The sequence below is a fragment of the Colletotrichum karsti genome (genome assembly GCF_011947395.1).
Source record: "Colletotrichum karsti strain CkLH20 chromosome Unknown Scaffold36, whole genome shotgun sequence".
Classification (NCBI taxonomy): Eukaryota; Fungi; Ascomycota; class Sordariomycetes; order Glomerellales; family Glomerellaceae; genus Colletotrichum; species Colletotrichum karsti.
Genome location: NW_024065936.1, coordinates 393457 through 411246, shown reverse-complemented (window position 1 = coordinate 411246; position 17790 = coordinate 393457). Strand labels below are relative to the sequence as shown.

Sequence of the window (17790 nt, the reverse complement as noted above, 5' to 3'; positions counted from 1 at the left end):
GGTTCCTGTCCATGGTGATCGGCCGAGACGCTCCTGCGAAGAGAGTTGGAGGAAAGGTGAGATCGATGGCGCCAGGAACCCGACGAACGAAGGAAGGGGACAATGGTATTATGGCTGCATCGCACAGATGGTTCAAGGCGCCTTTTGGCGCCCTCTAGTTCGCCACGAAGTGTCGCACGAAAGCCAAGTGTGGTGGGTGCTGACGGCAGCTGACCGCAGGGTGAAGGGAGCAATTTCCGTCGGAGTTTAGAGGGATGGTTAAAGGAATGTAGTGATGGGGCACGGCATCCTCCGGAGGGAGAATGTGCCACGAATGTCTTGGCCGAAGACCAGTTCATGCGGCCGAAACAAACCAAGGCGGGAAATCATGCTTCCTTGGTTGATTTGGTCGGCTGCAAATAGCCTATCCTGCATCTTGGGTTGCAGCAATAGAAATCCGTCCAGGCACCCATCAATCCATCTGCGCGCATCACAATGCGGCTTGTAAGTTGTTGAAAGAAGATACCCGCTTGCTCATTGTCCATTGTAAGGGGGATAAGAATCCATGCCGTAAGTTTCGTTGAGGGAGACCTTTGTTATCATTTGGTTGTTTTCCATACGCACCCAGGTTTCGACGGACATTTGGGGATTATCGCCCTCGGAGAATGAAAGGCTCACCATGCGCGCACCATGGCCCCATCCGTCGCCATAGCCACCATATCCCGTATGTTTTGCGAAGCAGAGGAATGGAGCTTCGGCGCCGAGGCCGCCTTCGTGGCCCGGCCAAGTGGAGCACCAAGAGTTGCCGTGGTCATGACCGACGTAGACACTGTGGAGACCTTCGGCCTCCAGCAACGCCTCCATGAACGGTGTGTCTTCTTGGCCCTTGCCCTGAATGGACAACGGGACATCGGCGTTCATACCTGGGAATTTGCTCGGATCAAGGTTCGATTGCTGAGCTTCGAGGAAGACGTGAGGCGGGATGTGCACAAAGGCAACGCTGGGAATGACTCGGCCGTACTGCTCCTTCAACTCGTCGTAGGTCTTCTCGAACCATTCGGCGGTCTCAGGCGCGACCCAATTCGGGATGTCGTCCATGTTGTCGGAATCTGTTTGGTAGCTGGTGCCGCCACGGCTGTCGAAGAACCACAGCAGAGCAATTGGCTCCTTTGCGTCGCCGTCAAAGATGGGCAAGTAGTAGTTGGTAATGCCCGGAAGCTTGTCGCCCATGGACGTGGTGTAGCACAGGTCGTAGCCCTTCTCGGCGCGGAAGAGTTGTTCACGATCCAGATTATGCTTGGAATCGTGGTTTCCATAGATTGATGCCCACTTTTGGCTGGACTGAATCATCGGCCTCACGATCTGGTTGATGTACTCGGTCGAATTCTCCTTGTGAGTGTCTTCTCCCGTGATGAGATCGCCGTTAAGCACGACAAGGTCTGGGTGTTCGCTGTTCATGACATTTTTCATGACTCGAGTCGAATTGATGTCTTGATCGATGCCCCAAGCAAATTCCACCTCTCCGAAATGCAAATCGGAAAAGATGCCGATGCGAAAGTCGCGGTTCGTGGCACCCAATTTGAGCCTAGGTTTGCTCAGTGACGGTTCTGTCAAGGGCCATTTTCCGGGCGAAATCTTGGTGACCAGCATGAACATGGCAGCGAAGGAAATGGCGTAGACGAAGATAAGCTGGCAGACTCTTTCCACCAGGCGACCTGTGGATTGCGGACGACGGGGCTGAACCGCCTCTTCCAACTTCGATGCCGGCATCGTGGTGAAGTGTGATGATTTTCTATGATGTCGATCGCGAAAAGATGGACGCAGATTGACGAAGCGCGCTGAAGACGCCGAGTGTCGGGGAATTCGAAAAGGAATTACGGGTAAGTAGGGAGATGGGGACCGGCGAACGAGTATTAATATGATTCAGAGACGTCTCTGATGAACACGAGAAAAAAGCACCAAATGATTTTGGGTATCGATCGAAGAAACAATTCAATCTGAGTACGAGATGTGAGAAGAAATATGGAATTTGAAGAAAGACATTGACAGAAGACGATGTTTGGTGAAGAGACCAGCTTGAGAAGGGAGCTGCAGCAAGGGTCAAACATTCCAAAACAGAAGCAAAACGGGCCCACTGTGGCAGATGCCGTTTTGGGGACTGAGATCCACTGCGAGGAGGCACCGTCGGCGGCCCAAGCCAACCGGGGAAAGACGAGACGAAAGTCAGTGGGCGGGAGATGGGACTGATGTGCAGAACCGCTGCATTTTCCAAGTGCCAAGTGTGCTCCCCGCGTCCAGGATCTTTCGTCTGTTCTTTCCGTTGTCTTGTTCATTCAAAAGCAGTTCTATTCATTGGCATTTTTCTGTTGATGAAGAGCTGAATCCAACATCTGTCGCTAGCTGTAATGAGGCTTCCTCAGCTGCAAGTTGGGACGATGTGTCTGTCTACAGGTATGACTCCGTAGTCTTCTCCGACTGATAAAACGGGAAACTTTGTCAGTCAGTAACTCAGCCTGCATTTGGTTGCTCCAGGAAACAACTCTTATCAACTTAGACTGTCAACCAGCCAGGCATTCATCACCCAACATCGTCACCAAGCTACGCAGCCCATTACGAGGCATCATTTCGACATGACCGATAACGCGCCTGCAATCAAGCTAGACGCGCCGACGATGCCACCTCCGGGTTGCGTCACTTCCAGGATGAGACGCGCGAGGTGTGTTCCCCTTCTTCGGTTCCCCTGCAGCGAAGCTCCTGGATGACGATAAAAGCTTCAGTGGAGACCAAGTATCTTTGGGGGCTTTGGAGATCATCTGATAGACACCACACATTAATAAGGCAGCATCACTAACAATAGATATGTCTTATCGCAAAGGTTACTTACTCCGCTTCCCCGCTCCAGACCCAAGCTTTCCAGCAGCTCCAGCAACACTCAATCGACCTTCCCAACTTGTCCAAGTCTTCTGTCGATAGATGCGAAAAGTCGTATTGTCAGACCATAGCTACCCCGGCATGAGTCTTCCGGCCAATCTCATGCACCTGGACTGCTCAATTGATAAATGCTCTGACGTCCCTCCTTCTGCATGCTCCTGAAATCCCCCAGAGAGAGGTGCTGTGATTGTTTGCTTCCCCATCAAACAGAGAGCTCTGGACCCTGAGCATCGTTCCACGATGTCTCCAGCACACCCTTCAATCAAGTCCTCGAAAGAGGCCGATCTCTTCACCTTCCAGACACCTCCCCCGTATGAAGCCGCCGCTTATCCCCGCATTCGGTCCCGACGTACCCTCGCACGGCGTCTCGTCTCTGTCCGCGTGCTCTTTGCCGTCTTTCTTATCGGCGTGATCACCTGGCTATGCCTCCTCCTCGATCGTGAGACGAAGCTCGACCACGTTGCCCAACATGCGTCCTCTTCCGCGCGTCTGAGTCGCTTCGAGGAGTCGCTCCAGCACTGCGCTTCTCTCAAGACGTTCCCCCAAAGTCCCGACCCGAAGACTCGCAAGGCGAACCCGCGATGGAACAAGGTCCGCGGGCAAGAGAAGCCTATCGTGCTGCGCAATGCCACGTTCTTCGACGGCGAGACGATTGCTAAGGAGCCAATGGATATCAAGTTTGAAAAGGGCTTGTACACCGAGGTTGCGACGACAGCCTCCAAGTCAATTAGCTCTGACGGAGCTATCGAGCATGACCTGCACGGTCGGTTCGTTACGCCAGGCTTGGTAGACATGCATTCGCATCACTCTATCAGTCTCTGGCCCGCCATCTCTGCCAACGACGATACAAACGAAGTCAACAAGGCCTACGGACCGCTTACGCCATTTGTACGCGCCATTGACTCCATGAAGGCATACGATGAGGGCACACGTATCATTATGTCCGGCGGCATCACCTCGTCGCTCATCCTGCCCGGCTCGGCCAATGTCATGGGCGGCGAAGGAACCGTGATTAAGAACGTTCACAACTCGGGAGAGCTGGGCGAGTACATTGTCGAAGAGCTCCTCCTCGAGCACGGAATTCCAATCGAGGAGCGCCACCGTTACATGAAGCTGGCCTGTGGCGAAAATCCGAAGCGGGTGTACGATCACACCCGTATGGCCGATGCTTGGATTCTCCGTGAGCAGTTCGCAAAGGCCAAGGACCTGTTGCAGAAGCAGGACGAATACTGCGAGGCTGCTGCGGTGGTGTCGACCGCCTCGGCCGAGGAGAAGCGCCGTTTCATTGAGCAGCTGGGCAATTTCCCCAGCGAGCTGAAGCTTGAGTCGACCGTAGGCATGCTGCGCGGCCGAGTTGCTATGCAGAACCACTGCTACTTGCCTGAGGATTTCGAGACCATGCTGCGTGTCACCGGTGAGTTTGGTGTCAGAGTTCGGGCTTTCCATCATGCGATTGAGGCCTGGCAGGTTCCCGAAATGCTGAAGAATTATGGAGAGTGAGTTGCAATATATTGTCCTCCCAAGTTAAACATCGTGGACTAACAGAGTCAGGAACGTCACTATCGCCACTTTTGCCGAGTTCAGTCTGTACAAGTGGGAGGCCTACGCTCCTAGTCTGTCTGCCGGCAAGATTCTTAATGAGCACGGCATTCCCGTGGCCTACAAATCTGATCATACCGCGCCAGAGACCAATGCCAAATACATCATGTACCAAGCGGGCGTTGGTCACTCTTTTCACTTGCCGGAGGAGAAGGCTCTTCAGTCTGTCACTTCGATCCCCGCAAAGGCCATTGACTTGGCCTACCGAGTCGGCTACGCACGCCCGGGATACGATGCTGACCTGGTCGTCTGGGACGCCCATCCCCTCTCCATCGGCGCGACTCCTCTCCAAGTATACATCGACGGCAACCCTCAGCTGAAGCATCAGATCGTCCAGGAGAGTATGGGCACGACATTTAACGAGGCAGGCACCAAAGACACTCAGCCCGTAACTCCTAAGATGAGGACAGAACTTGAGCCGGAGAAGAGGGAGGCGTTCTGCTCCAAGACCAAGAAACCTGCTACCTTCGTCATTAACGGCATCACAACAACCTTCCTGGAGAACCACCCGCAGGTGCCCTCCACCTTCCACGATGTGAGCGGCGAGAACTTGACCCTCGTAATCAACAAGGGCGGAATCGCGTGCCTGAACACATCCAAGAACTGTGCATCGGCCATCACCCAAGCTTCCGCCGAAGGCGAGGTCACAACCCTTGATCTCTCCAACGGCCACGTCCTCCCCGGCCTGACCGCCCTGACATCCTCCCTCGGCATGGTCGAGATCGCCACGGAGCCGGACACCGGCGACGGCTACGGCGACTTCAAGCGCGACGGAAACGACCCGGAGAACCTCGACTTCGCCAAGTACGGCGTCCAGCTCGAGGGCAAGGCCTTCGCGCGCGCCCGTCTCGGCGGCATCACCCGCGCTATTTCGCCGCCGGTCAGCGAGGCCGGTTTTGTCAACGGTGTCAGCGTGGGCATTCTCACCCGCCGCGATCGCACGCTCCTCGACGGCGGCGTTTTCAAGCCCGAGGTCGCTCTCCATGTCACAATCGATGACGGCGCGAAGGCGAGTGTTGGGACGATCAGCAACGCTGTCAAGAAGCTGCGCAAGATCCTCACAGACGGAAAGGGAAAACACAATGAGACGACGTTTGGCGAGGTTGTAAGGGGCAAGCTGCCGCTCATCATCAAGGCCAACAACCACGTGAGTCCTTTCAGGTCTTTTTATGTGACTCTGAGAGCTAACGGGTTTGCAGTGGGATCTCCAGCAGATCATCAACATCAAGGCGGATTTCCCTGACGTCAACATTGTAATTCAGGGTGGCGCTGAGGCCCCATTGGTGAGCACCACGACACTTGATATCGGTCCTAGGTTAACAAGTCATCCAGGTCGCTTTGGAGCTCGCCAAAGCCCAGATTCCTCTCATCCTCACTGAGACTCGCCCTGCACCCGCTCAATTCCGGCACCGAGACGCCGTCGTAGGCCCACCCCTGACGCCCAGTGTTGCTCGTCTTCTAAGCGAAGCGGGCGTCTACTTCGCCATTGCCGTCGTTTCTGAAGGTAAGTGTCATCGTCTTGTCTCTATCATGTTATCAATACTAACACCTCTGCTCAAAAGTGATGCCAGCCGACTACCGCATCCACGACCTCGCCCTCGAGGCCGCCTGGGCTGCCAAGTATGCCAACCTTGGCGACAAAGAAACTGTTCGCCTCGTCTCGAGCAACGTCGAGGACATCCTGGGTCTGGAAAGAACCAAGGATATTGTTATCTGGGAGGGCAGCCCGCTCGAGTTCGGCGGCACCGTGGCTCTGAGCTTTGAGCAGGGCAAGGATGGAGAGATTGAGGTCGCTGCTTGCTGGCCGCAGGAGCATGATACTCAGTAGAGGAGGCTGTCATGCTGTAAGAAAAGTGTTCGTTTTCACTGAAATTATTGTGTAATTCCAGATGTCTGAAGTAAGGCTGGTCTGTAATTTCCTGCCAGATTTACCCGGGAAGCGCAACATCATACGTTAAACCACCAAACTGGATGGCTTTCTTGTTGGTGGATTGTGGTTGCAGTCAAAGAAGAAGCCTGCCCTGGATGCTGGTCTGCTTCAGAGTGATTGTCTGAGCCGGAAGACCAGATAGAAACGCCAAACATGCCCCTTTGTTTTTTTTAGACTGTGCTCAACAAAGAAGGACAATTTCATGTGTGACAAAACTGTGCGTTGATTCATTCCGGGCGCAAGCAGTATACAGTTCGGAAACCTGTTGCTACCTCCATATCATTATCAAGGCCCAAATACATATTTAAAAAGGCTTTCTGCCAATGTCAACGCCGACTCCAGTACCAATCCATGTAACTTCTGTCTTCTAAACCTTTGCTAAACATCATGCCATGCAGAGACACCAGCCAGGACGTCCAGGGTATCTCAAAGAAAGTACAAGATGCCCTTCATGGCCTTAACTCCATATGCAATGTATAAAAGCCCCTTGCTGACTTGGTTCGCGCCAGAATTCCGAAAACCAAGCCGATGCTGTGGACGAGTGCCCATGTTATGATGATTCGTGGCCAGGCATGAATCTTGCGGCTGGGTGTGCACTTATCACCATAATGAATTGACTTGCAACTCTTTAGACGTAGCTCCTCTGTTGGTCTTTGTCAATGTCTTATCCCCCTTTGAATACTTGAATACCGACCAAGAACAGAGTTCTCGAAGTTCTGCAAATGTTAGTCCCTGTCCACATCCAAAGGGGGTTTTGTTGCTCACCGTACACTGACTTTGCTCATAGAACAACCCCGCTCAGCCATGAATATGACTGCCCCTGATCCCTCAGTCTGTCATCATGAGAGAGAAGGTAAGTCATTGTTGTATATATGCCGATGGATCGCCTATTCGGCCATGTTTGCCGCCACTTATTGGCATCCATCTATGGCCAAGAATCAAGGCATTGAGAGATGGAGAAATGGCACTGAATATACTGTGTCGCTTCGTAGCCAGACATGGGCTCAGAACCTGCGCTTCTCTCCCGTATCACTGGAGTACGATGCCGGACGGTACGTTGCAAGCTTGAAGGGAGTATTCACGGAGTTTGTGTCGTTTCTCAGTCCCGAATCAGTGGTGCTTTCCCGGTGGTATCCAACATCGAAGACGCTGCGGTCGTCCTCATTGTAGAAGGCTCGAACTCGTCCCGCCTCCATTCCGGGTCGGAAGTTGCTCGCAGGTCGGCCGGGACCGGAACTGGGGAGTATGGGGAACTCGCTACGAGGTCTCTCGGTCCTGAGAGGCAGTTCCTCGTCGTTGAAGAACTCGTGAGGGTAGCCGGACTTTGGGGGCACGCCCGGGGGCCGCTTGCCGCGAGGGGGCTTCTCGTAAGCCGGGGCTTGGCGGACCTGGCGTCTGACGTCCGACGCGAGCAGGTACTGGTACTCGGGCTCTTTCAAGTCGGTCTCGTACTGATTGGGAGACGGTCAGATGGTAAGCTCCAATGTGAGAGATTGTTCGAGCTAGATACTTACGTGGGAAGGCGTCGGGCTGACGTCGCCGTTCTCCGGATCATTTTCATCCAAGCAGGCCTCATCTTGAATGTCGCCAGAGGTGGAAGTGCGTTCGAAAACAGCGCGCTGATGCTCAACGTCTATAAACGATTGGGTCTGGATTCGGGTCCTTCTGACTCTTGTTTGCGTCTGCGACTCCATGAATGGGTCAGTACTACGTCTGTAGTGGTGTCTATAAGAAGGTTGAAGGTCCATCCTGACGATTCAAAGGATAATTGAAAGTGAGAAACCCAAGAAGGACGGATTCGTAGAGATGGATAGATGAAGGAGTTGAGACTTGGCGTAGGACGTACAACACCGGGGCGTAACGGAAGAAGCGGTGATGACGTTGTGAAGGGAACTTCAGTATCGGTAGTTATTCTTTAGGAAGAAATCTGTTGATATGGGGGATTGCCGAATTTATTGTGTTCCCTGAACTTCAGTCCTCACCTCACCTTCCTTCATTTTCCAGCTGTCGCGGGGTTGCTGGCCCCATACGCTTGAGATTCACTAGAATCGAAGTTTCATCTCACACTTTACCTCAAGGTGACTGTAATACTGAGAGTCTGGAAACATTAGATATCCAGTCTAGTCGGCGGTACTCATGAATTCGTCGCACCCCCTGAAACACCCAGGTCGGATTCACCTCGACACAATGTACACATCGAATAGACTAGGACGGTGAGTGAGAGCGTTATATACCCGTTCCGAAGCAAAATATGGCATTTATTCTCGATTTGAGTCTTCATCCAAAGGCAATCGCGCCCTCTATGACATTCAATGCCGTGTAAGTCAACACTACATACGTTGCCCGGGCCAGGTCACTGAAGCTGGTGAGTGGCTCCGGACAACGCTTCCTAAACCTGAGACGATCTTGGATACCTACCTCAGGCTGTCCATAGAAGCCTCGTTTGCCGCTCAGTGGTGAATGTGAAGTCCGTCTGAGTCACGTGGCTCAAGAGGTGTGAGGCAAACCGCCATCTCAAGAAGCGGGGCAGGTGGTCGATCTGGTTACTTCACTTCACCCTCTCACCTCACATTTGGAATATTGAATTCACCAACTTTTCTTCTCCAACCTCTCAATCCTCTTAAAATCATACTCGCTTCCAAAAAATTCTTCTCACAAAATTCTCCCAACGCGATTCGTTCACAAACCTCTGCTAAACGTACAACTTCATCCCGCACAACTTCACCCCGCAAACACAATGGCGGAGCAGAATCTCGAATCCGCGAAGGATGCGATGGAAACAACCAAGATCAAGGAGAACGCCAACTCTACAAACGAAAACTTGTCAAACGATTCAGAACACACTACGACGGAGCCTATATCGGCTAGCATGACGAAGCCCACCACCGAACCTGCAAGAGCGCCCACCGTGGAGCCAGAGACGAACGTAGAATTGATGAAAGTCACGATCGAACCAACCTCGATTGTCGAGATAGACTCCGCGTTCAAGGAGAGGATGGAACGCATGTTCAAGCCGACACCTCCCATTCCCAATGGCGAGGTTGCTACGCAAGAGCCCCCTGGAATTGCGCCGAGAACGGAGACGTCTACAGAGTCAACGACGGAATCTTTGAACACGTCCACAAGCATCACTTCACTGGTTCAAACTCTTCCAAAGAAAGCTGCCTCACTTGCGACAGCAAAGACAAAATCTCATCCCGCAACACAAATCCCGCCTGAAATCATCATCACGTCTTGTCCTGAGCCGCCCACAGAGACCCCGAAAGTCGAGATCACAGCTCGACCCACAGCCGAACCACACAGCAACCCATCGCGGACCGAGAACATACTCTCAAGACTGGAGCTGATCGAACCAGACGAAATCTCCGAGCAGGAGCTCGCCGCCCTCGACGCATTCGCCCACGGCATGTCTCCAGCAACCTCAGGAGCAGCAGCCGAGGCCGCTCGCATGCTCGACAAGCTCTGTCCTGCCCCGAGCCAGACCGAAGAAGTCAACAATTGGCTGTACACGACCTGGATGGTGATGATAGACGTCGCGGCGAGCGCGGACGCGTCAGAGGAGATCCGCGAACGTCTCATCTGCATCCTAGAAAACTTGGCCCAATGTGCCAAAGGGAACGTGAAAGTCTGGGGGGTAAGCAATCTTCATCCAGGTGCACTGTATTGTGTCCTGACAACTGACTGCTTTTCTTAGAAGGAGAGGCGTCTGTGGAGAGATCTGCCTGTGCTCCCCATCTCTTTCGAGCCCTACTTCTCCGCAGGTACGTTTCAAACTCCGAAGAACTGCGAAAAACATGTCTGACCTCATCATCTTGAACAGACCCGACCATGGCGTGGGAAGCAAAGGAAGTCACCCCCGAGTCGTCACAAAACTGGCGACACATCAGCTCCTTCGCCGCGCGACTCATGGGCGCAGGTCTCGCCGGCGCCTACGACCAAGCCATGTACGCCCTCAAGGCGGCGCTGGAGGAGGAGCCGAGCACCAAGCCGGGCTTCGCGGAGTGCAGGATGCTCGTCGCGTGTTCGTGGATCAAGCACGCCGGAGTAGCTCTCCTCCGATGGGCGCTGAAGAACCCCGACCACGCCGACGTTCCAAGGGACAGCACGCCGGTGTACCTGAGGGGAGGCTCTCTCTACCACGGACCAAGCACCGTGTGCCTCCGACGATGGAGTTTCTGGATCGAGAGGCTCGAGAAGCTGGGCAAGGAGGAGTCTGTCATCGGCGAGGAGGCCCGCAAGGCGGCGCTGGAAGCTGTAGAGATTATGAGGGAGGTCGAGAAGCGCATCGGAAACACTCTATAGTCATGATACCCCAAAAGTATAGAAGCTCTTGCTCTTTGCCTCGAAAGCGAATATAGCTTTTCGTCAGTGCGAGAATAGTCATTCGCAAAGACCCAGAGGCCTAAGAAATACGTCAAGTTCTGGCAGCAACAAATCGTGTTGTTTGTGATGTCAACGAGGCGAGTTACGAGTACTTCACCGCCATACGTATACACCCGTGGTCTCCCATTTGCCAACCCCGCCGTGACCATCACAATTCCTCAGCAATTATATTAACGTGTAACACATCGGAGCCTGACGATATCGCTTGGGATCTTCATTGGCCCATCGCAGCAAGACACGGGGGGAAACACATGAGCGTAATCTACTTCAGCTTCGAGGAATATTAAGACACCTTGTGTCTTGTCTCGTGGAAGAATATTGAGACTCCCGGCATCACCGGCCCTGAGACGTTCGGAGGCCGTGGTCACTCATGAGTCTTGGGACGATAAGCACGCAACCGTCATCGAATAACACCCGCGCGGACATGTCAACCACAAGCTCGGGTACCTGGACACGCACACTGGGCATACAGCGCCCGAGGAAGCCTACGTAGTACATTGCCAGGGCCATGATGACATACCGCGGAAGTGGGTGAAAAAGGGAAGGCAACTAGTCCAAAGTTAACGGGTGGCACTTATGCAGGGACATTGACTCGTCTGGTGGGGGGAAACACAGCCGTGAGATCCCTCTGCGTAACGTGAATGAGCAGCACGGAAGATATCTGCCGGCATGCTGGGCTGTGATAAGCACCCGCGGCGCGCCCCCGGATCAACAAACCGCGTTGACATGATCGGCCGCATCCGCTCAGACATTGGGTTCTAGACGGTGGGGAAGCGACACATGGCTCGAGATTGGATGGCGTCGTCGGCCTTCAGAGCTTGGTATCGTGCGCGGCGCGTCGATCCATCCGTGCGGGAAGGGCAAGTCGAGGCGGACAGTAATCAGACAACCATATTGAGATGACTTTGCCGTTGCTTTCGCGGAAGGATCGTCGCATGTTCTGACAGGAAGAAGAAAGTTCGGCGAATTTACATGAAAACTGCCGTCTGCCGAGGTGCCTGGCGCATATCAATGTAAGCAAAAGCAAGCATGGTTGTTTGCTTTCTTCTATTCAGGGTTGGCAGAAAAAGTTAGGTGCCCGAAATAATTCCATCGATTCTTGCGGTATCGCGAAAACAATGTGTTTCATGTTCGCAGAAATGTTTCCGAATACTGGTTGACATTTATCGATTGTTTGATTGGGCGGATCATGATTGTCTACCGAGCGTTTCTGAAGCGCGCGCCAGTCAATGGGTACCCGACTGAACGGAGGATCAGGGTGGCACCCTCAGTAGAGCACGAATTCTTGGAAACCGGCACTTTCCATATGGCCTGTATGGCTAGGACCGCTCGTCGTGTCCAATCCCAAGTCATCTCGCGTGTCACTTGGCCTTACTCATGGGAACCAGGTCATTTGGTTTCTTGGCAATATGAAGGAGCTCTGAGGGCCACTGTGGCGCTCACGAGCCCCAGTGCAGACTTGGCAAACGGAGGGTGGACAAGCCAGAAATAAAGAAGTGGTGGCAGTGTTCAGGAAACGACGAGGTGGGCGAATTCGTTCATTTTCGGTGACGTCCACAGCGATTCGCAGTTGTGCCTCTCTTTTCCTGTGAAGCCAGGTCTTGTTCCGGAACAGTGGAACTGTCTCTGATCGGGTTTCGTACTGGAAAGAGACGACAAGAACAGTCCCTTGGAATTGGAGTACGAATAGCAAGGATTGGCGAGCGTTGGAATGACCGTTGCGAAACGATGCAGATCCGAACAAAGGGAAACCGGCATGCCGGTGCAGACGAGAAGAATGCTGAGAGAAACACGCTTGCCGATTTTGTTATTTGGAGTGGTGACTGAAGATCCAATAGGTTCTCGTTTGACGTCAAGCGGCGTAAAAGACGTACGTAATCTCGATGGATTGAAATCGCAGGTGTGTACTCTGTTGTCTAGCGACAGGCAGACTCGTTCTCATTCTCGTGTGGCTTCAGCCGAGCAAGTCGGCAAGGGAGCGACGTTTCCGCAGCCACCAAACACTTTCCGAAGATTCGAAGACGCAAACCGACCTGTTTTAACAGCTAACGGGAGACCGCGTAGGCTTGCGTATGGCTCCAATGCTCTGAGCCAGTAAGCGACAGTCATGTTGCCTAGAGAATCGTTAACCTGAGGTAGCAGATTGGAGATTTTCGGGCGGGCTGCCACCATGGCTACGCCTCTGCAAGTTATGGGTGGTGGCGCGTTTCAAGTACCGTCAACTTTCCGTCTCGCAGAATCTGGTGAATTGGCGCTGTAATTAGTGGCAGGAAGGTCCGGTGCAATTGACAAGGAGCAACGGCGGCAGACGTCGACGTCCCCGGTGGACTTGACGGACGGAAGGCCGTTTGCTGGGAGGATCATGATTCGCCGGAGTGGCCGTGGTGTTTTCTCGTAAACGTGGGCGCTCTGGAAACCCCACCGGCGGCTGGCCCGTCCGATTCCCTGAGGGTAAAGGGCCTGTTCAATCTGTCATGACAGGGTTCAAGTCAGATCCCCCAGGCTCTAGCCTCTGGACCGGATGCCGGCGAAGGCCTGGACCATACGAGAGTGAATCCATGGGTGCTCTTCGGGGCGTTCTTCGAGGTCGTAAGATTCGACAGGAGCGTGAGGATCAATCTTTCGGTGTACGAATAGTCCACCTGCAGGAATGAATCGGCCTGCTTCACTGAAATTCGGTCCCGATTGAGAGTTGTGCGACCAAAGCAGACGTCATGGAAGCGGGGGAGCAGACAGGACCGTGAGAGTGAGATGCAGCTAGAAAAGTCTTTTCCGGATCAAGAGCAGCCGAGACATTTGGATTCCTCGCGAAGGTAAGAAAGGGATTGTTTGAGTTCCATCTGGCTGGCTGAGCTGGATTGGGTTGGTGTTGCCAGACTTGGAGGGTAAACGATGCTGAAAAGAGGCTATTGTCTTGCGAGTGACCGAGGTGAGCAAAAGTTGTCTCGGTGTTCAGCAATTGCGTCCAACGTCGGCCTCGATTGTTCTTTCCCAAAATCCCTGGCTGTTCTGACACGGGGAAGACCCCCCTGCGCAAGTGGATCCACCGGATAAGTAACCGCTTAGCCAGATAAGGTTAGCGAAGAAACCAGCCCTTCCATCTCTTCCCCGTTTGCTCCTGCCTTCGATCCAACCATCTTGACAGGCTATCTTATTCCCTTCTTGCTGTTATGCTTTTCGCCATCTGAGTCGAGGGAGGCTGTCATCAATTGCCATATTCGACAGACAATTGAGTGAACACAGTCTCTTTGTTCCGTCTCAGCTGGCTGAAGAAAATAGGAAACGTCCGACTACCCTATTTTCACCACTGGTCATCCAACACCCGCATCATCCGTATCGAGGCCTCGTCATCCTCGATAATGACCGAATCGCAATTCCCACATCATCAAATCCGCCGGCTTTTTGGACAGGAAGAAAAACATGGCAGATGAAATGGGGCACTTTGACAACCTGCCAGGACGTCATTTTCGACGCCTGCTCGGCTCCCATTGCCCCTGAAATAAGCCAGATTCTGCCACCATGGAACAATCCACCAAACCAGCCAGGAGGATCAATAACTTCGTCGTTGCCGTGCGGCCTCGGCAACACACTTGGAAGACTCCTTGCTTAGTTTTTTCCAGACGGACGGGCGCTTCTACCTTCAATCTCAACCGTCGGCGCCACTAACGGGTATTCGTCTCCCTGCTTGTTGCCAAACCCGTGAGCTTGCCGCGCGCCCGGCCTGACGTTCAGGTCAGTCAAGACTGGAAGCTGAGATGGCCAGTCGCTTCGAAGCTGACTGGCCGCCACCTCGGCGCGGCACAGCGCTAGCAAGAAAAGAAGTCAGACTCAGGGGCGAGTCATGCTGCTAAACATGGTCCGGCGTCACACTGGACGACAATCCGCGCAGCGACCTGCACAAAAATGGTGTCTGGGCATCCATCTGGCCAATGAGAGACCGCTGTTTATATGCATTATGCAGGTACAAGTCTTGCATCACACCACCTTGTCTTTTTGTGCATTCCCGCCTCCTTTCCACTGCGTTGGCGTTTGTTTGTAAGTGCGTGCCGTTGCGAAGAGACGACCGGGCAGACGAGCGGGGTCGGTTGCCGCGTTTGTTTCTTCTCTCCCGCCCGTTTCTCTGGTGGTGTGAAAGCCACCTCAACCAATTCGTCTAGACGTTGTTTCCCCGTTGTTTTTTCCTTGAATGTTGATGCACTAATGCAGACATGGCTTCTTGGTTGTGGATAATGGCAGGATAAGCAGAGCAACATGTACTCGAAAATAGCTATTCAGAAGCTGAGAACCTAGACCAAGTCAGCAACCCGAGGGCCCGTCCCTGTCGTTCATCCCATATTCCTAAGTCCCGGCAAGCAAGGTCCCTTAGCACACGGTACTCAGCCCGGTTGAACCCAAAGGTCATCCCAACTCGCTGGTCTCCCGCCAAGATGCATTCCCCCGGCCCCCGACCCTCGACCCCAGCAGACTTACACCCACGCCCACACCATCACGCTGTTCTCCGTGCTCTCCTTCTCGCCCTGGGTGCTTAAGCGGGCATCCATCGCCAATTTTTGCAAAGTCCACTACCGCAGCACTCCATGGCGTCACGGCTGAATTCGCTTGGCCTGTGCCTAGCGTCTTCCTGCCCCTGGGCCTCCTCCTCCTCCTCCGCCTAGGTAATGAGAAGTGAGCTGTAAACTGAGGTTACCTAGGGTTTGGATACCTCGACGTAGCCTGCCAACTGCCATTGGCCCTGCCCATGTTCCTTCCTCCCGCCTGCCCAGATGCCGTCTGGTTATAATACTTCCCGCTCCCTCCACCAAATCTCCGACCCCGACCTCACCTATCCATTCCATTACCTTTCCCTGTTGGGTTTTGCTGGGCATTTCTTCTCTCTCTCCTTTCAACATTCCTTTCCACAAAGCTGAGCTTGCTTAGCACGTCCTCTCATTACAATATCCTGACAGCGTCTTTGACCTGTCTGATTCATTCACTCTCTCTCTCACTGTGTCTTACACATTTTCTCGTCACTCACCCCGAGTCACGACCACGTCCAAACGACAACCCATACTTTTGGAAGGTGCTCCGGTATCAGCATCCACAGTCTCTACCCAGCTCCCAGCAAACAAAACGACGACCACCTCTTCTCTCCAATTTCAAGACTTCATCACCAACTGATTTACATCAACCGCAACGATGAAGTTCTCCGCCGCCGCCGCCACGCTGGCCACCCTCATCGGCGCCGCCTCTGCCGGATCCAAGTCCAGCGATAGAACCTTCGCCGTCCTCCGATTCAACGGCGAACAGCTCGTCCGTACCCGTGTCGACCCCATCGTGTCCCCGGGACAGCCTGCCACCCACGTCCACGGTGTCATGGGAGGAAGCAACTTTGGTCTTTCCGCCACTGGTGACACCTTGGCTCAGTCCAAGTGCTCCAACGCCATGATTGCCGGTGACAACAGTGCCTACTGGTTCCCTTGGCTCTACTTCCAGGACCCCAAGACCAAGAAGTTCGAGCCTGTCGAGCTCTTCTATGTCAATGTCTACTACTTGTGAGTAAAGGACGTCATTCCACCGACATGAACTTGGCTTACCTTTTTTACAGCTTCGAGGGCACCGATGACGAGATCAAGGCCTTCCCCAAGGGTCTTCAGATTGTCAGTGGTAACGCCTCTACGCGAGTTGTTCCCTCTTCGGGTGGAAAGCAGAACCTCGAGCCTGCTGATGGCCCGGTCCAGCCGGTCCAGTGGACTTGCCCCAGATCCAACTACAACCCCGCCTCCTACCCCGCGAACTCTGATGGGTCTACTGCCGGTATCGTCGACCCCAACAACTCCGGTGCTGGTGTTGGTTTCCCCGACCAGAACTGCGATGGTTACGGTTCTCCTCTCCGCGCCGATGTCCACATGCCCTCCTGCTACGACCCCAGCAAGGCTCTCGACGACTACGAGAACAGCATGTCCTGGCCCACCAACAAGGACTCCACTGACAAGCGCCGCGCCAATTGCCCTCCCGGCCACATTCACGTTCCTCACATGTTCTTCGAGGTTTACTGGAACACCCCCAAATTTTCCGACCGCTGGACTCCTGGTCAGGGCACCCAGCCCTTTGTCCTCTCCAACGGTGATGTTTCTGGCTACAGCTCTCACGGCGATTTCATTGCTGCTTGGGATACCGATGTTCTCCAGCAGATCATCGACAACTGCAACGCCGGTTCCAGTGGTATGGATAAGTGCCCTGGTCTGCTGAAGGGCCTGAACACCAACCAGGACTGCACCATTCCCTCCCCCATCGATGAGAAGACCGATGGTATCCTCGACAACCTTCCCGGTAGCAACCCTCTCGGTGGCTGGTCTTTTGGCAACATCATCGGTGGAAGCGGCCTTGGTAACATTCTCAAGCCCTCTTCTGGTGGCGCTTCTGCTTCCGCCAGCGGCTCTGCGAAGGCCACCCCCGTCAAGTCTGCCTCTGCCCAACCTGCGGCCACCAGTGGCGCGGTTCAGAAGGAAGACGTCGCTCCCGTTCAGCAAGCCCCCGAGCAGCCGGCTGCCAGCCAGGCTGTCCCATCCAAGGCCGCCCAGCCGTCGAGCCCTGCTGCTGTTGTCACGAACCCTCTGGGCAACGACAACGGCAGCAACCCCAAGACTTCCTGCCTTCGCAAGACCAGGACTGTCTACCAGACCGTCACCGTCACCGGTACCCTGAGCGAAGCGACCCAAGCCACCCCTGCTGCTGCTCCCGCCAACAACGACAACTACAAGGCCCGCCGCCACGTCCACGAGCACGTGCGCCGTCACCGCAGCCACCAAGATTGAACAACAACGGTGACAGCTAGAAGCTGTACCTTTGCGCGCGCTTCTTTTGCGCATGTATCAAACTCTTCTCTTCATTAGACATTTTAGGGCCTGTGCCAAGTGGAGTTTTCAGAAAGTATACCAGCGACGGGACATTTGGGTGGGATTTCGGTCGGGCTTTGGGACAAAAAGAGC

General features: G+C 54.0%; 5 protein-coding genes across 5 annotated transcripts; 3 read left to right on the top strand and 2 right to left on the bottom strand.

Annotated features, from left to right (window-relative positions):
- Positions 1 to 513: 513 nt before the first annotated feature.
- Positions 514 to 1749, bottom strand: CkaCkLH20_09878 (calcineurin-like phosphoesterase; the record flags this gene model as incomplete). The annotated part of the gene is made up of 1 exon (XM_038892593.1): positions 514 to 1749. The coding sequence occupies one exon, from the start codon at positions 1747 to 1749 to the stop codon at positions 514 to 516; it is 1236 nt and encodes a 411-aa protein (XP_038742160.1).
- Positions 1750 to 3150: 1401 nt separating this feature from the next.
- CkaCkLH20_09877 (uncharacterized protein) lies at positions 3151 to 6337 on the top strand (the record flags this gene model as incomplete). Its single annotated transcript, XM_038892592.1, has 6 exons — positions 3151 to 3677; positions 3726 to 4406; positions 4462 to 5656; positions 5709 to 5792; positions 5842 to 6013; positions 6072 to 6337. 6 exons carry the CDS (start codon positions 3151 to 3153, stop codon positions 6335 to 6337), a joined length of 2925 nt encoding a protein of 974 aa, XP_038742159.1.
- Positions 6338 to 7443: 1106 nt separating this feature from the next.
- CkaCkLH20_09876 (uncharacterized protein) lies at positions 7444 to 8133 on the bottom strand (the record flags this gene model as incomplete). Its single annotated transcript, XM_038892591.1, has 2 exons — positions 7444 to 7890; positions 7954 to 8133. The coding sequence occupies 2 exons, from the start codon at positions 8131 to 8133 to the stop codon at positions 7444 to 7446; spliced, it is 627 nt and encodes a 208-aa protein (XP_038742158.1).
- Positions 8134 to 9176: 1043 nt separating this feature from the next.
- CkaCkLH20_09875 (uncharacterized protein) lies at positions 9177 to 10741 on the top strand (the record flags this gene model as incomplete). The annotated part of the gene is made up of 3 exons (XM_038892590.1): positions 9177 to 10073; positions 10134 to 10200; positions 10260 to 10741. 3 exons carry the CDS (start codon positions 9177 to 9179, stop codon positions 10739 to 10741), a joined length of 1446 nt encoding a protein of 481 aa, XP_038742157.1.
- A 5256-nt stretch (positions 10742 to 15997) lies between these two features.
- On the top strand, positions 15998 to 17616 carry CkaCkLH20_09874 (NOL1/NOP2/sun family protein; the record flags this gene model as incomplete). Its single annotated transcript, XM_038892589.1, has 2 exons — positions 15998 to 16353; positions 16407 to 17616. The coding sequence occupies 2 exons, from the start codon at positions 15998 to 16000 to the stop codon at positions 17614 to 17616; spliced, it is 1566 nt and encodes a 521-aa protein (XP_038742156.1).
- Positions 17617 to 17790: the final 174 nt, after the last annotated feature.